This window comes from Ochotona princeps, chromosome 3 (assembly GCF_030435755.1).
Source record: "Ochotona princeps isolate mOchPri1 chromosome 3, mOchPri1.hap1, whole genome shotgun sequence".
In the NCBI taxonomy this organism is placed as follows: Eukaryota; Metazoa; Chordata; class Mammalia; order Lagomorpha; family Ochotonidae; genus Ochotona; species Ochotona princeps.
In genome coordinates, this window is record NC_080834.1 from 13,358,272 (window position 1) to 13,380,141 (window position 21,870).

General features: G+C 44.5%; 1 protein-coding gene across 1 annotated transcript in view; it reads left to right on the forward strand.

The window, feature by feature from the left end:
* The window catches only part of ARHGEF26 (Rho guanine nucleotide exchange factor 26), a 113,829-nt gene that overhangs the window by 26,843 nt on the left and 65,116 nt on the right, over nucleotides 1-21,870 (forward strand). The window contains exons 4-5 of the mRNA XM_004598087.3: nucleotides 3,743-3,799; nucleotides 6,020-6,180. Of these exons, the coding sequence (XP_004598144.2) occupies nucleotides 3,743-3,799; nucleotides 6,020-6,180 (218 nt within the window). The remainder of the gene's footprint in view (nucleotides 1-3,742; nucleotides 3,800-6,019; nucleotides 6,181-21,870) is intronic.

Genomic DNA, 21,870 nt, shown 5'->3' on the forward strand with positions numbered 1-21,870 from the left:
CCTCAACTCCGTCTGAACACAGAGGCGTGGGGAGGCTCACTGGTGAGCTCACCTGCGGAGCGTGTGGGCATGCTGCCTGCATCGCCAGCTGCAGGACTCTGTGTCAGGCAGGAAATCCTGTGAAATTCCTGCCCGGGCTTCACTGAAGGGAGCAGCTCTGAAAGGTTCCATTCGAGCAGGCTCCTCCCTTGGGATCACGTGGGAAGACGCCTTTTCAGCCATGCATTCTTACAGACAGACTAACCCTGGGTCAGCGTGGTGTGTGAGACTAAGAACATTCCAGAATACAGATGAACCAGGAGATTCTGCAATTTCTAATGTGATTAAAAATGTAAGCCTTGAGTGCTGGCATTGGTGACCCTCAGAGCCTGCAGTGGAGTGCCGGAGTTTGATTCTGGACCCCATGCTGTGTTTCAGTTTCCTGCAGATGTGCACCCTGAAAGGAAGCAGGGGAAGGCTCAAGAAGTTGGTTCCCACGTGCTGAGGGGGAGACTTGGGTAGAATCCACAGCTCTGGGCTTCACACTGGCCTGGCCCAGGCTGTCATTGGCATCCGGGCAATGCGGCAGTGGATGGGAGCGCTCCCTGTCTCCATCTCTGCCCCTCCAAGAAGGTGCCCTGGTGTGAAGCAGGCATGAATGCAGATCCTGGCTTTGCCTCATGCTGGCTGTGTGCTCTTGGTTTCTCAGCCTTGTTATCCCCATCTGTGAAGTGGGAACAAGAAAAGGCTCCACCTTCTAGAGTTTTTCAGTGCTCAAAGGCAAAAGGGATGTAATGTGCTTACCACATTTCCCAGTACACAGTAAATATTCAGTAAAGAGTAAAGATTTTACTCTTAATTTAGGACTCCTTCTGCTTACTGTACTGCTTTCTAGTTTGTTCAAAAGAACAAAAACAATAGCAAGTGATATTTCCAAGTGCGCACCACGGTCTTCATCCTGGGTTGTATATCATTGCCCCAGGGATTGATGAAGACATCGCAAGCTTGGGCTAGGACAGGTTTAAAGGTAGCGCTTCCCGGATGCTCAGCATTTGGGTCCTGGTCTTTGACACTAAGACCTCATCTGCAGTTGAAATGTTGAGCCTTGTCGTCTTGCCCACCTCTTCTTCACAGTAGCCCTCTCGCCATCTTAGTAGAGACACATGCCTGTTAGTTGCCTGGGGTCTCACTGTGGGGCCTTGCTCCAGGTGTAAAGCCCACCTGAACACAGAGTGCAGTACTGATTTCAGCAAAGCCTTCTTTATTAAAGCACCCATAAACCCTCATTTCAGGAAGATATATTCATAGAATTTTACTTTAAGGAAAGAAAAAAATTATTTATTTTGCTTGAAAATAAAAAATTATTTATTTTGCTTGAAAAGTCAGAGTTAGAGAGAGGGACAGACCTTTCAACCACTGGTTTACTCCCCAGATGGCTACAATGGCCATAGCTGAGCAGATCTGAAACCAGGAGTCAGGAGCAGCTTCTGGGTCTCCCACGTAGGTACAAGTGCCTAAGAGTTTGGGCAATCCTCTGCCGCTTTCCCAGGCCATAAACAGGGAGCTGGACGGGAAGTGGAGCAGCTGGGACACGAGTCAGTAGGCATATGGGATACTGGCACCTTAGGAGGATTAGCCTCCTACGCCACCATGCCAGCCCAGTATGATGTGGCCTTTTGTGTTTGTCACAGAGCATTAATACATATGGTTATTGTATAGCCCAGTAGAATATTTTATAATTAAAGCTCCCTATCATAGGACATTTCGAAAAGTAAATTTGAAAATTTTGTAGTCAAGAATGCTGAGAAGTGAGTATTAACAGTTCCTCATACATAACATTATGGTTATGATCAGGAAATTTTGGGGAGAAATTGCTGTATGAATATGATTTCAAGAAAGAAGAAGAATCATCAACAAGCTCTGACTGTTGGGGAACACTTTAAAAAAAACCAGATTTACTGGAAAGAGTTGCAGATAGAGAAAGAGCAAGAAAAAGAGGGAGCGAGCTATTTCAGCTACCCATTCATTCCCCGGATGCCCACGGTAGCCAGGTGGGAGCCGAGAGCTGGGAACTCCATGGACCATCTCTTCTGTGATTGGCTGGCACTCAAGCACCTGGAGCATCAACTGTGCCTACCAGGTGCGTTAGCAGGAAGCAGGATTGGAAGCAGAAGCAGAACTTTGATCGCACGAGCTCTGACATGGGCTGTTTACCTGCTACGTAGGCTCTTAACCCACCGTACCAACGCCTACCCTCACTTTTATTTTTACATAAGTGATGTTGGGAGTCAAATTACTATGTTTTTGTATTCTACCTGATACATTAAAAGGAGCAGAGTAACACATTTTAAGATTTTTACATTTACAATTAGCATGAAAATGAATTTCTTATATCTTTAAAGCTGCTGTGATGATAAATATTAGATATCAACTTAAAATGATTTTAGGGGAACATGAATTTTGAATTGGTGGGGAAGTATGATAGCCAAAAAGTTTTAAAGATTAGTTGCTATTACTTTCTGACGTGACGAGAGAGCGCTCTTCTTGCCTGCTGTTCTTTCTATGTTTTTTTAAATATAAATATATTTTCATTTGAAAGGCAGAATTATACAGAGAGAAGGTGAGTTAGAGAGAAATCTTCCATCTGTTGGTTCCTTCCGCAATGGCTTCAAAGGCCAGGGCTGAGCCAGTCTAAAGCCAGGACACAGGAACTTGTTCTGGCTCTCCTATGGGGCTTCAGGGACCCTGGGCCTTGACCCATCCTTTGCTGCCTTCCCAGGCCACAAGCAGGGAGTTGGACCACAGTGGAGCAACCAGAACATGAGCTGGTGCCAATATAGGATGCCGACTTGACAAGCAGAGGATTATCAGCCTGGTACGCAACTGCACGGGACCCTGCTCTTTCTGTTTAGCAAGAGACTGAATAGGTTGTGTTTCTCACAGGCCTTACTTTTTTCTCTGATTCAATCTTTGACGGGAAAACTCCATTTCTTCACATGCCAAACTCAATGTCTTGTGTAGCAAAGGAGGCAGGTTGCCTTCCGGAAATTTATGTCATCCAGTTTTTGGTTCAGAAACTGGGTTATGATGGAAAACACACCCATCAAACAGAAATGTGTAGTAGTGGAGATAGCAGTAATCAACGTGTTACTGTGTTGTGTTCATGGCTGTCGCAGGAACTGTTGTTTCTGAAAAGAATGCTAAGCTATTTTTTTTTTTTTTTGGGTCAAATCTACACCTATTGAAAAGACTGAAATTTGGGCAGCATGGGTGCTTTGATTTGTTGCATAATTAGGTTTTTATGAAGAGCATCGGTATTCCATGGAAACATTTTGGGAGACAGTGCTAATATGGCTGTAAACGCATGATCCTAGAGAAAAGAAAGTCCAGAGCCGTTGGTTCATTCTCTTTATTACTGGATTTCTTCTTTTATGATCTGGTAGATGAATACGATATGCATTTTCAGAATATCCACAACTAGGACTAGAATAATAATAATAATAATAATAAAAGACTAGAATATAAAAACTTCACCCAATAAGGGTTTGTCTTAGAAAGGTCTTAGTTATTATTGAACTATGCTAGTTTACTACTGGGATTAAGCATTATTTGAGAGTTTTGAGAACAAAACATTAACATATGATAAATTCAGCACTTTGCCTAATTTCATTCACTTTGGAAAGGTGTGGAGATCCGCCTTATGCCTTACATGTTAAGAAACTGCTGAGGTCTACCAGCTCACGTCTGTTACTTTTTCCTCTAGGTAAAAAGAAACGGGTTATCTCAGAATGTAAGCCAGGAGGAGAGAAAGAGACAGGAGGTATGTATGTTTCTATTCAGTGGCCATGACATTCACAGGGGTGTGTGTGTGTGTGTGTGTGTGTGGTGTGTGTGTGGTGTGGTGTGGTATGTGTGTGTGTGTGTGTGGTGTGTGTGGTGTGGTATGTGTGTGGTGTCTGTGGTGTGTGTGTAGTGTATCTGTGTGTGTGTGTGGTGTGGTGTGTGTGTGGTGTGGTGTGTGTGTGGTGTGGTGTGTGTGTGGTGTGGTGTGTGTGTGGTATGGTGTCTGTGTAGTGTGGTGTGTGTGGTGTATCTGTGTGTGTGGTGTGTGTGTGTGGTGTGTGTGTCTGTGTGTGTGTGGTGTGGTGTGTATGTGTGGTGTGGTATGTGTGTGTGTGTGGTGTGTGTGGTATGGTATGTGTGTGGTGTCTGGTGTGTGTGTAGTGTATCTGTGTGTGGTGTGGTGTGTGTGTGGTGTGTGTGTGGTGTGGTGTCTGTGTAGTGTGGTGTGTGTGGTGTATCTGTGTGTGTGGTATGTGGTGTGTGTATATCTCTGTGTGTGGTATGTGGTGTGTGATATCTGTGTGTGGTGTGTGTGTGGTATGTGGTGTGTGTATATCTGTGTGGTGTGGTGTGTGTGTGGTATGTGGTGTGTGTGTGTGGTGTGTGTGTGTGGTGTGTGTCTCTGTGTGTGTGTCTCTGTGTGTGATCTTCCCTTTTTGGGCTTTTCTGCCTCCTGTGTGTTCTGGTGATCTTTTGGAAATTTCGGGTACAGTACAAGTCTGATATTCTGCTGACAGGCCACACTCTCTTCATCTCCTCCTAGACAGTACAGTCTGGAGGTGTGTTTCAGTTTTTGCTTTTTAGTCCTGTGTTACATACACATGCATATTTGTGCATCCGTATTAATATCATATATTAATATAAATGATAGGATTCTTTTCACACTCCTTGCTTTTGAGAGTTATCATGAGAGTGCATGTTAATTGAAATCATCCACTATAACCACTACATAATGTTCTATTCTGTACATACCAGTTTTAATTTTTTTCCAATTTTAATTTTTGTATTCATTTTTCTAATTATGGACACTAGGTGGTACATTTATATTCTGAAATAGTTACATTTGTGGTATAGAGAATTAGTAGCATCCCCAAATGTAAGTTAACAGTTGCTTCCTTTAGAATATAACTATTTGTAGCAGATCTAACTTGATGCGCTCTCAGTGGATGCCTCGATCAGAGCAGATTTCAACCATGTTACATTCAGCATCTTCAACTACTGCTTACTCCCCTGAAGCAAAACATCAGTGTCTATGAAACCTCAGGGATGCTGGAAAGCCAGGGGAACACTGAGATTAGCACCTCAGGCCAACATGCCAGCAGCTGGGGGTCCCGCAGTCCTGCTTCCACCTGGCCTGGGGTCTCTGTACTGCTTGGGCCAGTGGTTGAAGGACAGGAACCCTGGAGACCCAGAGCTGAAAGCAGTGTTATTAGTGAGCCGTCAGGCCGGCAAGGCTGTGCGCCACCTGCTCCTGAGCAGGTCTGTTCCCTGCATTGCCATTCCTAGGGAATACTGGATTTGGCCTTAAGACGCCAGATGGATTCCTTCCACTGGCTGTTTGTGTCTGTGGGTTGGCATTTCATCCTCACCATTCATCAGGAAAACTGCTGTGTTCCTTGTGGCCACTCTGAGGAGGGTGGAGAAGGTGGCTGATTGAACTCAGTGTGTGAGTTTATGTAAAACATTTGCTGCACCTGTTAAGAACCTCTCGGAGATAAGTACATATTGTGCCAGAAAATGTGCTGTCACTGACTGCAAATTAGTTAGATTAGAGGAAGGAGGGAGTTATTGATGAGACATTCTCGCTGTCTCCTGATAACCATAAATCCCTGCTGTCCCGGAAGCAGCTAGCTTTGAAGGCACAGGGAGGGAGGAGATGAACTCAGAGGTTAATTCATGGCATGCCCGGTTTCCTTCCATGGATTCCACCCCTGGGCCGCAGCGTGACCTCAGGTCGCAATTCTGAGTCACCCGCTCCTTTCTCCTTCCCGTATTTATGCTGTGGACGGTGACTGCTTCTTCGCTTATGGTTCCACGTGTCTGTTACAAGTAAAGCAAGTTTGATGAGACAGCTTTCGTAATGCTTGTATTTTTGTACTTTTCAAGGCGTTATAGCACTACCAAAGCAAGTTTTTGAGAGCCATATTTAGTGCTTAAATTTAAAGATGTACTAATCATTTCTCTTCCTTTCTTATAGGCTATATTTGAAGTCATATCCTCTGAGCACTCCTATTTGCTCAGCTTGGAGATCTTGATACGGATGTTTAAGAATTCTAAAGAACTGAGTGATACCATGACCCAAACCGAAAGGCACCATCTTTTCTCCAACATCACGGACGTGTGTGAGGCCAGCAAAAAGTGAGTGCGCTTCCGTTTGCTCTTGGTAATTTCAAGATGTTGTTTACTAAAAAAAAATGTTCAAAGGAAGGAATTTAGGGTTACAGCTTCCCTTCCATTCAAATAGCTTTGCTTTCATCTTTGTTCCTTAAAATAAAGTTTAAGGTAAATTTCAGGTTGATGATTAGAAGCAGGTTTGTAATTGGGTGTCAAGGCAGACAGCTGCTGACGCGTTTTCATCCCCACCGTCTCCCACGTCTGCTCTCTTCCTGCTGGGGTTCGCTGTCCGCCTGCTGTGGTAACGGAAGAGTAGGCCTGCTTTGGTGTCCCTGAAGCAGTGGAATGCAGTAACAGTTTATTTTAATTATCCTTATGAGGTTTTCTGTTTTACTTTTTGTCACGAGAAGTATCTTAAATTGTGTAATAAATTTTCTTACCCTCAAAACTTATGTGGAATCATTGCTAATATTTTTCCATATTTGTTGACTCTTCTTTGACCTTAAATATTTCTAGGTATATAGAAATAGTGCTTTACTTATAAATATAAAAGACATTTTCTCATATAATCATAATGCTGTGGTCATGCCTACTGTTTCATTGTGCTGCTGTTGTATTTATCTTTTATGTGCAAGTATTAAGTTCATATTTTATAATTCCAAAGATACAAGAGTTCTGTAGAAAAAATTGCTCTTCTATATTATTTCCTGATCAGCGGATGTCAACAATCTCAAGATTTTCTTTCTTGTATATTTGTTAGATGTAGTTGCATTGTACAAGAAAACTTAATGGTATGTTTTCCTTGTTTTTACTTAAGTGGTCTCATAGTGTAAACGCTCTTCTGCCAGATGAATTTTTCAGCTCCGTCTTCCACAACAGTATTACATATGTGCATGTTATTTGTCTGTTATTAAAAGTTTTCTCTTTCATTTTTTGCACTCTTTCCTTGCATATTATTCATTAAAAAGACTGTATCATTTGTTCTGTAGCATTTTCCAGGAGTCACATAATGTGTGGCGGGTGATACAATGCCAGCTTCATTAATTCATTAAGGATTGTAAAATAGTGTTATTCTAATTAATCATTCATTATTCATTTATTAGCTGGGATATTTTTATAAAGGGAAATGTGTACCTATTGATGTACACAGTGATTAAGCTCAAGTGATTTTGCTGGTTGATGCTCAAATTTTCTCATCTTTAGTTTTACTGATCTTTGGTCATTTCCATGTTAAGATCTTAAAGGATTAGGTTTTCTTAATCCATGCTGCAGGCCTGAAATGAGCCGTTTCCCCAGAGGGCCCTGGAGTCTTTTGATGTGAAAGATCTCAGTGTGAGTGGCAGGGCTGCTCACTGCTGGCGATTTCAGGCTGCTTCAGAAGATAGCCAGAAAAAAAAATCCAAAATCAATTCTGTAAAGCCAGGTGTTTTCAGGCTAGCCTACAGGCACCCCAGATTCATCAGCTGGTATACCTTCAATGTGCACAGTGTTCTATCACTGGCTCCGCCACAGGGCTTCGATGGTTCTTCATAGAGGAAGCCTGGATTCTAACCCATTCCCCCTACCCCTTGCCCTCCTTGTATGGGTGTAGACTGCCTTGTAGTTTTTCTTTGTTTTTCAAAGTAAGCATATGCAAATATATGTGTGTATCTCTCTGCCTTAGGCAAATGAAGACATATTCTGCCTACTGACTTTTCTCAACCTCTGCTAATTTACTGAACTGTGTATATTAGAGACTGCGCCATGGCAGTTTATGGAGAGAAGCCTTATTCCTTTTTTCCATCGAGGAGCTGAGTCACGGTTTATCCATCAGCCTCCATCTAGGGGCATTAGGGCTATTTTCGGTCTCACTACTACAAAGGAGTGCTGCTTTCTTGCCATTCTGTTTTAACCACTGCATCTTTCCTAGAAGAAGGATGGCTGGATCAAAGGGTAAACACACGTAGATTATGGAAGATATTGCCAAATTCCCTTTCAAAAAAGTCGTTGGGCTTTATAGTCTGTCGGAGAGTGACCTGCCTGCTCTCCCGGCAGGTCTGGCAAAGGTGTCACGGAGCTTTAGCTCTATTTCCACCTAATGGGCGAGAAGAATTATCTACGCAGTTCAGTTAACGTTTATCTTAAAAACTTCCATATAGAGGCAAGTCATCTGAAATATCTCTTAGTAAATATTACGTGAGTGCTGTTATTTCCTACAATACAGGAATTAAAATTTTAGATAAAGACTAAATTGACATCAGATAAAAGCAGGGGAAACAAAAAGTTTTCTTAGACTTGTTATCACTAGATAAACAATGTTAATGTGGAAATTCAACTTAGCTAATCAAAGCAGATTGCTTAACCAGTAGAGGAAAAAACTAGCATTTTTTAAAAAAGATGATTTATTTTTATTTAACAGTCAGATTTACAGAGAGGAAGAGAGACAGAGAGGAAGCTCTTCCATTCAATGATTCACTCCCCAAGTGGTTGTAACAGCCAGAGCTGCACTGATCCAAAGCCAGGACCCTGGAGCTTCTTCCAGGTCTCCCATGCGGGTGCAGGGTTCCAAGGCCTTGGGCCATCCTGGACTGTTTTCCCAGGCCACAGGTGGGGTGTTGGATGGAAAGTGGAGTGCCTTGGACATGAACTAGCGCCCATATGGGATCCCGGGCATGTTCAAGGTGAGGACTTTAGCCACTCAGCAGAAGTGTTTCAGCAGTTATGTGAAAAGTTGATCAAATTAAATCACCAGTAGAAGTGCTAAAGGCAACTGAGTTCATCAAATTCCAAATTGTTAAAATCTAGGACTTTTCCCCAAAAGCTGGACAGAAATATGCATTCATTTGTGATTCACTGTATTATTTATGTTGTATGGAATACTTACCAGTGATACCAAGCATTGTGTTATAGCCTTTTCAGCAGAATTAATTCCATTTAAGTAAATGATCTTGATGCCTCAACCTGAATCCCAGAGGCGTGAACGTACACTCTACGCATTGCTTATCTCTAAGAAATGTGTCATTAGACAACTCTGTCATCGTGACAACACATCAGGGCAGTTACACCCAGCTGATGGTATAGTCTCTTACACACCTGGGCTAGAGCGCCTCTGCTCGTAGTGCCATGGTAAGTGAAGTGAGAGGTTAAGTCAGACACAAGGGAAGGTGATGCAGCGTCACAGGACACATGATGTGGGTAAGGCCACACGCAGTGTGCTGAGCAACATGGACTGCTTTACAGTCACCGGTTTCTGTAGGAAGAGGGTCAATACTAAATAGATAAACCAGCAACATGGCTGTTTGCTATCATTATTAAATATGTGGTACATAATTGCACTGTGTTTTTGTTCAGCTAGTCCTGTCGTAGGTTTGTTTGCACCAGATTTGCCACCAACATACATGTCATATGACAAAAGCTAATTCACTAGTTGATAGCAATTTTTCATCTCCATTGTGAGATTTTGGGACCATTGTTGTGTGTATCTCTTGTCATTGACTGAAACGTGTGACTGGACTTTGTGTTGACTAGTCAGGTAAGACCTAACACTTCAGGCCACTATGCTCCGCCTGAGATGCTGGCGTCTTATGTAGGTGTCGGTGCCTGTGCTGATCCGCTGTCTGTTTTATGGCTTGGGAAGGCAGTGGAGAATGACCTAAGTCCTTAGGACCTTGCACGCATGTGGGAGACCCAGAGGAAGCTCCTTTCTCCTGGCTTCAAGTCAGCTCAGCTCCAAAAGTTGTGCCCATTTGGAAAGTGAACCAGCAGATGGAAGGTCTCTCTGTCAGTCTCTCTTCCTCATTGTATAACACTGCCTTTCAAAAAACAAAAGTCTCATCAATTCATCAGATCAGAAAAACTGAAACTAGAAGATTTTAGAAGAATGGGGAATGCACTTTAGTATGTATTTAACTTAATGATGTTTATGTTTAAATTATGCAACCGATAAAAGGATTAAGAAGGTATTTGCCAACATTGGCAGTTTTTCGTATTATGCTCAGATTACAAAGCACGACCCAAGTGTAGAATTAAGTTGTTTTTAGGGGGCAATTTATCAAAAACTTTGGAAGATATGAGTTCTTCCTTTTTCTATCTTGACATTGTTTTGTGCTTTCAGCTTATACAGTAAAGCATGTTTATATAGCCAGAGAAGGAAACACTGGAAAGGAAAATCAATTGTCAGCCAAAAATAGAACAGAGGAAGACGTTAGATAAGTGAATGGCTGGTAAATCCATAATTGGAAGAAATATAAATGAGAAAATATGGAGGATCATTAGTTACTAGAGAAATGAAAATAAAAACCCGTAATGAGGTTTCACTTCACCCAACATAGAATGACTACCATCCCCCAATTTTTTTTTGAAAGTACCCAAATTGAGTGTTGGTGGGAAGACAGTTTACAGATTCCTCAGAAATCTGAAAATAATTCCCTGCTTTGATCTACCTATCCCACTGCTGGGAATGTATCCAAGGAATTAAAGATTTAGCTTTGGCCTCATGATTATAGCAGTTCAGGTCATAGTAGCTAAGATATGGAATCAACCCGGTGTCCATCAACTGGTGATTGGGTTAAGAAAATGTGTATGTACAGGATGAACTATTACTAAGCCTTGAAAGTTAATGAAATCTGGGGCCTGCACAGTAGCACAGCAAGCTCCACTCTGCGGCTCCAGTTCAAATCCCAGCTGCTACACTTCCCATCCAGCTCCCTGCTTATAGCATGGGAAAGCAGCGGAGGATGGCCCAAGGCCCTGCACCCTGCACCCGCGTGGGAGACCCAGAAGAAGCTCCAAGGTTCTGGCTTCAGATTAGATCACCTCTGGCCATGGGGCCATTTGGGAGGTGATTGCTGTGTCTTTCCTTTTCTGTAAGTTAGACTTTGAAATAAAGATAAATGAATCTTTTTTTTTTAAGTCAGTGAAAATCTAACATTTTTAGCAAAATGGGTGGAAGTAGACATCACTAGGTTATAGGCAATAAGCCAGAACCAGAAAAGAATTGAGAAACCGTGTTTTCAGTTATTTGTACAATTTGTGGAGAGTGTAAAAATTGGGTGGATGTCATATCATTTGGTGTAGAGTTAAAAATATTGCTTCACTGAATTTTAATCTTATTTTCCTAGATTATGATCGTTGTCATGAAGCCCTCACTTTGTAGTATTAATATCCCTGTTTTCAAGAATAAATACATCCGTATATTTAATAACTGCAGATGGAATGAATATGAGAAAATGTTAAAACCTGTTAATTTTTTTTAATTAAGGGAAAGAGAAGAACAAAGCAAAAACGGAAATGAGAGCAGATGGTGAAAGCCTCCGTGTGCCCTGGGGAGTTGTCACTGTGTCCTGAGGAATTTCACGGTTGCTAATGGGGAATTGTGGAACACTGGGAAGTGGGAGAAGGTGGTGACAGTAAAGGGTACAAGGTGGTGTGTGCCTTCAAGGGAGGTAGCAAAACGTGCAGCCTGAGACAGTTGCACTTAGAGTAATTTATAGATGCTTGCCATTCTGTAAACTAAAGTGTTTCAGTGATACAGGAGGAAGGAAGTCCACCGCTCCCAAAAATAGTAACACAGGTGAATTTCAACTCTGCATGGAACTAAACGCTTGGGAGCCCAGGGCACGCAGGGAACGTGCCGTCTGAGTGCGCCTTACGGCCTTAAACTAGTCTTTCAAAAAGTTTAACGGATGGGAAAAATGCTTATTAGAGATTCCCAAAATTTTGTGTCTATCTCGATTTCTGGCTAGTGTTCATACCGAAAATGAAAAACTTTTCTTGTTTTTGATAGTGGTGTGTTGCAAGTGCTGGATGAAAAACCTGTTCTTAAATTTACCAGGTAGGCTTTCATTCAGTCCTTAGTATGTGGAAGTCGGAGTGCTGTGGGGTTTTGTTTTGATTTTTTTACTGTTTCTATCTTGTCTGTCTCCTTAAGAGAATGCTGAGAAAATCTTTAACATTTCTAGTGTAAATAATAATAAGTAATAATAACAGAGACTTAAAACTAGATTGAGGCGGGAAACGACAGAGGGGAGCCATGTTTCTGAGATGTAATTACTTCAATGAAAGTTATACTCAAACTATGTATCTCCCTTAAGAAAAATGTGTTCTTAGCGTATTGTACTGCGTTACTTGTATTCATGTATTCTGCCCATACTCTTCGCGCATTATTTAAATGAGATTTTTATGTGTCTTGAAATGCATACTGTATTTTTAGAAATCCTATTTTAGAGTCTAAAGAAGGTCTGTCTTTTGTGTTAGAAAATTTTCTATAAAATGAAAATTAGAAGAATCTTTGCTTTGATATTTTATGCAATGTGCTTCCGTCCTTACTTCTGAGAACTAAATGTTCATTTAGTGTTTTGCCAGTTGCCACAGTGCGCTCTTATTTACATCCTACAAAGTGAGTTGCTGAACAACATTGCAAGGTGCTTGTTTCTGTTTCCAATACAAAGTTAAAACGCTTGGCTTTCTCTGGGAAACCACTGGAAACTACAAGCATGCTTGTCTTCAGTTTCTGCAGAGGAAAATAAGCTAGTGCAAGGAGCCTAAAGCCATAGCATCTTCTCCATTTTGTTACCCTTGAGGTAATGACCATTGATGATGTTTTTTTGTTCTGGCTGTTCAGCCGTTCTTGCTAACTTGTACCTGAAGCATTTTGCAGCCCCACCCCCGCCCAGCCCCTACTCTTTGTAAAACTCACAGCCAAGTATGCCTGTTACCTTTGTTCCTTATTGTCACATGGTGATTGACACAGTGCAGGTTAAGTAGCATTTTACAGTTTTTACTAGTGATATTTATGTTAGCAGGCACATCATCATCATTTTCTATGTTAAGTATTGCGGGAGGCAATAAATACACTGTTTTTAATATATTCATCTTAGTTGTGGCTTAGGCACCTGCTTTGTTTCTCCCTTCATCAAATGGGAGTGGTAGTATATCTAACCTCACGGGGGTAAGTGCTCAGTTCTCAAGGTAGCTCTCAACAGGAAAGTTTTAAAATATTTTATATTTGTAAAAGTTATCTGAAAGGCAGAACAACAGAGAGGAAGATGAACAGATATATCTGCTGGTTCTCTCTCCAGATGTCTACATTTAGCCAGGGCTAGACCAGGACAAAGCAGTACCCAAGGACTCCATCTGTGTCTCCCATATGGGTGGCAGTAACTCAAACACTTGAACGATCACCTGTTGCCACCACCACCACACACACACACACACACACACACACTCACATTCCTTTCCTGTGTTCACATTAGCAGGGGGCTACATTGAAAGTAAAGGTAAGAGGGCTAAATCCTCGCTGTCTATGTGCCCAGGATCCCATATTGGCACTATTGCGTGTCCTGGCTGCTCCACTTCCCATCCAGCTCCCTGCTTGATGCCCAGGAAAGCAGTCGAGGACGAGCCAAAGCGTCCTTGCACCCACATGGGGGATCTGGAAGAAGCTCCTAGCTTTGGATCAACTCAGCTCCAACCAGTGTGGCCACTTGAAAGTGAACCAATGGATGGAAGATCTTTTGTATCTCCTTTGTAAAATTTGCCTTTCCAATAAAAATTTGCCTTTCCAATCTTAAAAGAAAAAAAAAAAAAAACAAAAGTAGAGGTAAGAATCTTAAGTAATAGCTTAACCTGGTGCACTGTGTACCACCAAATAGCAATTATTTTGTTGATGTATTACTATGATTTTATCATTTCTGTCTGATCTTCTGAAACATGTCTAGATTTGAATTTATCTACTTTTTAGGTATGTTCTTTTTATATTTGCCTCTGTCGGGATCTATGATTTGGTTTAAGAACAGGTCTTCTATTTTATTTTCTTTAATAATTTCTTCATTTTACTAGAAGTCAGGGATACAGAGAGGGAGAGACAGCGAAAGAGAGAGATCTTCCGTCTGATTGTTCACTGCCCAAATCCCACAATGGCCAGAACTGGACAAGTTTGGAACTGGGAGGCAGGATCCTCTTCCAAGTCTCACACTTGGATGCATGGTCCCAAGGCCTTGAGACATCCCCCACTGATGCATTAGCTCAGAGCTGGACTGGAAGTGGACAAGCTGGAATTTGAACCAGCATCTATATGGCCTGGTGGCACTGCAGGCAGAGGACTATCGTGCTATAGTCCCAGGGACAGGTCTTCATTCAGCAATAAACAAAATATTCTGTCATTAAACAAACAACAAACCCTAATCCTGACATTTGCAACAAAATGTTGGAGCTGGAGATTATTAGGTTGAGACAAGCCCGGCACAGAAAGACAAATATGGCAATGTTCTCCCTCATGTAGACATTTTATGAAGTCAGTTTGAACTTACAGTGGTGATTACTAGAGGTTTGGAAGAGAGGGGAAGAGATGGGAAGAGAGGTAGATGGAACATCAGGTGCCACAGCACAGAGGAATCACATAGAATCCATGCTAACATCAGGTGCCACAGCACAGAGGAATCACATAGAATCCATGCTAAGCAGTTATTAGTGTAAGAAGAACAAGAAGAGTCGAGCTCATGGATTCCAAAGGCAAAAAAGAGAAGGAAATGAAAATACTAGCTCTGTTTTCGCTGCTTTATACTACAGAAATGTATTGAAAAACTACACTAGCACTCCATGAAAGCCTATGACTATTACATGCCAATTAAAAACTCTAGCAATACAGCATCAAACATTAAATATTCTTAATTGAAAAACAAGCAAAAAGTATTTTAGATGATACTCACTTTTAAAATTATTTTTGCATTGACAAAGATTGGAAGGAAAATATTTCGATTTACTGAAACAGTTGCATTGTGATTCAATTTTTGAAAAAAAAAAGACAGTAAATTACACTGGTGCAGCTTTGTATTAAAAATAAAATATAGAAATAAGTTCCAAATAGGTCCTTGAATATAAAGGCAGGAATGAGTTTTATTTAATGCGGAAGTGGCGCATCAGTTCTCATGATTTTGTAAAGATGGTTGAGGTATTTTGGCAGTCATCTTTATTTTGACATAGTATGAAGCGAAGTTAATGGATTCTTCCAAAATCAGAATAGTCTAGGTGTTAGTTTCCACTTAGACTAAGGTTAAACATGAGCCATATGCATCTTACTTGCCTGGTGTTTTCTTGTGAGTAGATCGTTGAGCCATGCTCAGAACAGGCCCTGGCATGCTCCAGCTCCCAATTAGACCATTTGCCTGGCCATGTTTTGCACACATTTGGGGACTACTGCATTTTTTTTTTTAAAGTTTTTGTTGTTGTTGCTTTTTCAGGCTCCAAGATTCTGTGGATTCTGAGCTTTCACATGGAGATTTAAACTTGGATAATGATCCTGGCTAGGGGACAGAGTAAAGTGTTAGCACACTTAGTCATTAGCTGTTATCAATCTTAAAGTAGGGTGGTTAGACTTCATGGAAAAAGAAACAGTGCCTGGGGTTGAGCTGGTATATTTCATCTGTATTGCACTTACAGCTGTGGATTTTGAACCATTACATGGATTTTTGGCTCTGCCAGTTGTGAGTCAAATAAGCAGGACCACACAGTTGTTCTGGCTGATGGAAAAGATTTTAATGTAAACTTTATGATTTCTGCCAAGTTAAGCCTAGTACATGGCCTAAGCATAAGGAAGATGGATAATTATGTTTCAAAAGCAAAAACTTTTCTGTTTCTTAGCTGCTTGTTTGTCATGAGATGTTGTCCCTCGTTGCTGTATGTTAATTATTGCCACCTGGCTGCAAATATTATGCTTTTCCAACACTTTTCACATGTCGACTGATTTCATCTCCTGTAAAGTCTGTGAAATGCCACTGTTTCCCATTTGCAGGTAAAGAGACTGAGGCCCAGACTAATTTTGTGAGTTTGTTTAGAATCATCCACTTGGACAGGATTGAAGCTGGTGAGCTTTGTGTGTCTTCAGGGTGCAGTGATCCAGGCCACTTTGTTAGGACACGTAGAGCAGTGACAGGAAGGATTCCCTCTGAGCAGCCAGCTTCCAGTTGGAGGGATTCTCCATGGGCAGGTGCCTCAGATGGGCTCCTGGTGGTATCCAGCGCCCATGGCTGTAGACGTGAGCTCCTCTTCAGATCTTTGCTTCTCGTCTTAGCATGTGGCATCTTAGAAGTGAACCAGAGCATCTCGTTTCCTGAGGCTTAGCTCCAGCATCCTTGTTTCCCTGTGGGCGTTGTTCCCACATGAGGGGCCTTGGCCGGTGTCTGTAATGCGAGCAGTCCCGAATGTGTTTACTTGCCCGCTGTCCTGCAGTCTGCACTAGAAAGAGGCTGGTTGATCATAAAAGTGTCCTTGTGGTTTCGATATCATCAAATTAAGAAGTCATCCCAGTAACGCCAAACTCCTTCATGTACTGTCCAGTGACCTGGAGAGTGGCAGTGGCAGAGAGCGCATGCTTTGTAAAATGATGCTGCTTGATCTGAAAAAATAATCGAACATCCTCAAAGTAAAGTTTATAGAAAATGGTTTTGCAAGCTTTTCTTACGATTTAAGTGAAAGAATTCTTTGTCTCAAGATATAAAAAGCAAATCCTGAATTGTCTTATAGCAAATGTTTTAGTTTTATTTAAATGTCAGTTTTGCATAAAAGCTGCATAAATAAGCTTTTCTTTAAAAATTTTGAAATCACTTTCTATTTACTAAGGCAGGTGGGTATGAGTTAAAATATTAATTCAGCGTATTGTTGCTATTCTGTTAAAAATTTTTTAAAGATGTGGATTAAGTCATGCAAATCTTGTGTTTTGCTTTTAAAAGTAATTTATAGAAAAATACTCTGAGGAACATATGTGTATGGTAGATGGTATTTCTTGAAGCATTTAACAGATACTTTATCTGGGCCCTATTTTCTTTGGATTTCAGAAAGGTTTCGGGAAATGATTTGGACTAGGACAAAAATGTAGTGGAAGGGGTCCATGAAAATGTCAAGATTGGCCAAAATTGGCCTTGTCACTTGTGGAGGTTTCAAACAAAGGTCCCTTTGTAGCCAGAGAAACCGTCTCTGGATCGGGAGTTCATTGGAATTTCTTGTCTAACCGAGCAGGATGATAGGGACACGCAGAACAGGGCACAATGGCAGTGTTGTGTTGGTCTCTTACGTAGTTCTTATCTTTCTATCCCCTTGCATGTCATGTCTGATGCATACCACTTGAGTGTACATATTTAGGGATGTGTTCTGTGGGTATGTGGGTAGATGACCTTGGCTGTTTGTGGGTATATGACCTTGGCTGTTCCCCAGGAGATCCCAGAGACCTCGGTTTCACAAGTGGAGGTTTTACTGTGATTCATTTTCTTGAATAAGAGAAATCAGGTCATGAAATTTTTCCATTATTGCCTTGTATCGTTGTTAAACATCTTTAAGAAAATTGTGGTTTGAAAATCTGTAAAATGGACACCTCCGGCTGCCAGAGGCGAGCCGAGGGCTGTGGGAGAGGACGTCTAGCTCGGATCCCGAACCCAGTCCGCCATGTGCCCATGGCTCATGGCGGGCTGGGCCCGGACATGCCTGGGTGCGGGGCCTGCTTCCTTCTGGGGTGAGTACGCCGAGGGGGGAGGCCTCCGTGACTGGGCATGTCCAGGGCCCACCCGCCACCCTCATTGGGTGGTGAACGGGATTGGGGAGGGGTGCAACCTCGGGCCTGCAGGATTACACCTCCAGCTGCCAGAGGCGAGCCGAGGGCTGTGGGAGAGGACGTCTAGCTCGGATCCCGAACCCAGTCCGCCATGTGCCCACGGCTCATGGCAGGCTGGGCCCGGACATGCCTGGGTGCGGGGCCTGCTTCCTTCTGGGGTGAGTACGCCGAGGGGGGAGGCCTCCGTGACTGGGCATGTCCAGGGCCCACCCGCCACCCTCATTGGGTGGTGAACGGGATTGGGGAGGGGCGCAACCTCGGGCCTGCAGGATTACACCTCCAGCTGCCAGAGGCGAGCCGAGGGCTGTGGGAGAGGACGTCTAGCTCGGATCCCGAACCCAGTCCGCCATGTGCCCATGGCTCATGGCAGGCTGGGCCCGGACATGCCTGGGTGCGGGGCCTGCTTCCTTCTGGGGTGAGTACGCCGAGGGGGGAGGCCTCCGTGACTGGGCATGTCCAGGGCCCACCCGCCACCCTCATTGGGTGGTGAACGGGATTGGGGAGGGGCGCAACCTCGGGCCTGCAGGATTACACCTCCAGCTGCCAGAGGCGAGCCGAGGGCTGTGGGAGAGGACGTCTAGCTCGGATCCCGAACCCAGTCCGCCATGTGCCCATGGCTCATGGCAGGCTGGGCCCGGACATGCCTGGGTGCGGGGCCTGCTTCCTTCTGGGGTGAGTACGCCGAGGGGGGAGGCCTCCGTGACTGGGCATGTCCAGGGCCCACCCGCCACCCTCATTGGGTGGTGAACGGGATTGGGGAGGGGCGCAACCTCGGGCCTGCAGGATTACACCTCCGGCTGCCAGAGGCGAGCCGAGGGCTGTGGGAGAGGACGTCTAGCTCGGATCCCGAACCCAGTCCGCCATGTGCCCATGGCTCATGGCGGGCTGGGCCCGGACATGCCTGGGTGCGGGGCCTGCTTCCTTCTGGGGTGAGTACGCCGAGGGGGGAGGCCTCCGTGACTGGGCATGTCCAGGGCCCACCCGCCACCCTCATTGGGTGGTGAACGGGATTGGGGAGGGGCGCAACCTCGGGCCTGCAGGATTACACCTCCGGCTGCCAGAGGCGAGCCGAGGGCTGTGGGAGAGGACGTCTAGCTCGGATCCCGAACCCAGTCCGCCATGTGCCCATGGCTCATGGCGGGCTGGGCCCGGACATGCCTGGGTGCGGGGCCTGCTTCCTTCTGGGGTGAGTACGCCGAGGGGGGAGGCCTCCGTGACTGGGCATGTCCAGGGCCCACCCGCCACCCTCATTGGGTGGTGAACGGGATTGGGGAGGGGTGCAACCTCGGGCCTGCAGGATTACACCTCCAGCTGCCAGAGGCGAGCCGAGGGCTGTGGGAGAGGACGTCTAGCTCGGATCCCGAACCCAGTCCGCCATGTGCCCATGGCTCATGGCGGGCTGGGCCCGGGAGGCCAGTGCGCCATTTGGCGCCAGGCTGAGCCTGCTGGCCGCCCGGCCGGGGAGCTCTGGGGTATTGGACGTCTGAATCGCTGCTGAGATAGCTCTAGAGTGACCCCACTGTTTCTGGGATCTGAGTCAATCCTAAAGATTCCCAATACCAGCAACTCTTCCTTTGAAGAACTTCCAATCCCTTAATAATGCTGAGCTTTGAACACCTATCAAGTAAAAGATAAGCTCTGGCTTGTCTAGCAGGCTGGCACCTAATGGTCCTTGGAGCAACCACGTGCAGGTGCGTGATTTACGGCTAGGAACGGTCCCAATCTGGGATGCCACAGCTGGGATGAGGTTCCCACCAAGGGGTGTATGTGCTGGAATGGGGGCTGTGTTCTATCTAGAAAACAGTTGCAGTCACCCGAGGCACTAGTGTGGGCTGGGATTGGATGCACCAGGCCGGTTCAGATCCCAGCACCATCTGGTGTTATGGAGAAACAGGGTAGATGTGGGACTGACTAGGCTGGGTCTCAATCCCCTTCTGAGCCATGTGTGAGCTGTATGTGGGTATGGACGAGCCATGGCTGGGCTGAAACATCCAACAACAAGAGTCAGAATGGGGTGAAAGCCAGCCAGGAAAAGCCACTGTTCCTGCTAGGACAGGAGGTGAACTGAGTAGGGTTGGCTCAAGAACCCCCTGGCAAGCGCAAAATCTGGCATTGGGAGGGGTTCTGATGGAGGAGCCTGGGCAACTCCTCTGGCAGGACACAGTCCCTGCAGGTAAGCGCGAGAAGCATGATTGGAAACAGCCCAGAATAGGCCATGGAAAGTTTCCCACTGGCATGCATTCGGCATGGGTCAGGAGCAGACCAGGCTGAATCAGTTCATGTCATCCTCTGGCAAATCCGATCACCAGAACAGAGTGTGAAATGGGCCGGGTTCGGTTGCGACAAAACCAGTACACATTATGGAACGCCAGGGCGTGGTTGCCTGTACTGGATATGAATGCAGCACCCATCCAGCACACGTGAGATCCAGGAAGGGAGGGGCAAAGCTGGCGGGGGGGTTAAGGGGCTGGCCCCCTCGCTGGACAGCCACTCCCACTGGAGAGCGTGGGCTGGGATAGAGACAGATACGACTAAGCAAGGCTACAACACCTGTGCGCTGCATGTGGACTAGATCAGGGCCACAGCTTCAGCTGGCAGAAGCTGGCACTGGGGACTAATTCTGTCGAGTCAAATCACAGGACCACCTAAAGAGTGCATAAACCAGGACAGAGAGACCTGGGAGGGAAAAAGTGGGTTCCCCCTTCTTGGGTCACTATTCCCGTGGGAGGGCATGAAAACTAGGACGGGGGCTGGGATGGCTAGATAGAGAGGTACTCAACAATATCTGTGAGGGCTAGATGGTTGAGTTGGTTAGATAAAACTAAGCTTTAATACCCATTGACAAGTACCAGAGCCAAATGGGATGGGGGACAGATTGGTCTTCTGCTACACATACTGGCAAACCAGGGTAGGGGGCGGTCTGGTGGGGGTTATTGTGGGTCGCCCCAACTAGGCTGCAGCTCCCACTGGTTGATGCAAGGGCCGAACCAGACTGGACTACAACACCCATTGGTTCCAGTGCAACTCGGGACTGAAAACAGAACCAACACAGCAATTGCAACCACCAGCTGATCAGGGTGATGGACTGTGCCGGGCCCTGTGCTTGCTAGAACACACAAGAAACTAATCTGGGAATACCTCAAAGTATCTTTGGAGATCTCCCCACTTGAACTGCTGGACTCAGAATTCTAACCAAGAAAAGACAGAAGACAGAATAGGACAATCATTCATCTCAGCTACATGTTGGCAGCGAAATATGGGACAAATGGAGACTTCATGATGGACCATATCAATCAGTGGACCACCTCATCGAGCGAAACTGGCAGTGACTCATAACTGGAGAACTATTAACTCCACTTGAGCACATATCTCAGAGCATGCCCCACATCCGGGACTTGGGGTGGGCGGGAAACCAGGTGGGGCTTCTCCCTCAATATCCCCCTTTACCTCAGATACATGATGGAAACAATATGGACATAATAGCATTGCCCACCTCCCTATCCCCCTGAACCTTTTTTTTTCTTTTTCTTGTTTTTCCTTCAACTATAGTTAACTATGTAAAGATTGTCAACAACAATACAATAAAATGGATTAAAAAAAAAAAAAAAAAAGAAAATCTGTAAAATGAATTTAACTACATTACTGTAATTTTTGTAACAGCTGAGCAAGTCATGTTGTATGAGCTTTAAAAACAAAAACTGAAGCCTGGGACGGGCGTCTGTTTGCCTCCTGCTGTTTCGCGTCCCCTTGGTGTCGGTGTCGCTGTACTGAAGGCCTCCCGTGGGACCTCTCGCCTCTTCCCTGCTTACTCAGGATTTCTGGCCAATACTGCTTTACTCCCATACAACTGCTTTTGTGGACACATTATAACATCACTACTTTAGAGTATTAGGGTATCATTTTAATTTAAAAAACCAGGATATCATTTTATTAATATTTCTGAGAGATATGCACATGGTGGCTTTCTGCTGTTTGAAAAGCATCTTTTATACCTGGAGAAGGAAGAAGCCTTGAACACTTGCCCCGAATGCTTTTCAGTAAAACCCATTTATCTGGACTCCTTCAAGACACCCTGTGTTTGAAAGTGGAAATGTTCAAACTGGAAAAGCTTTTGCTTGCCTTTGCCTGTTTTA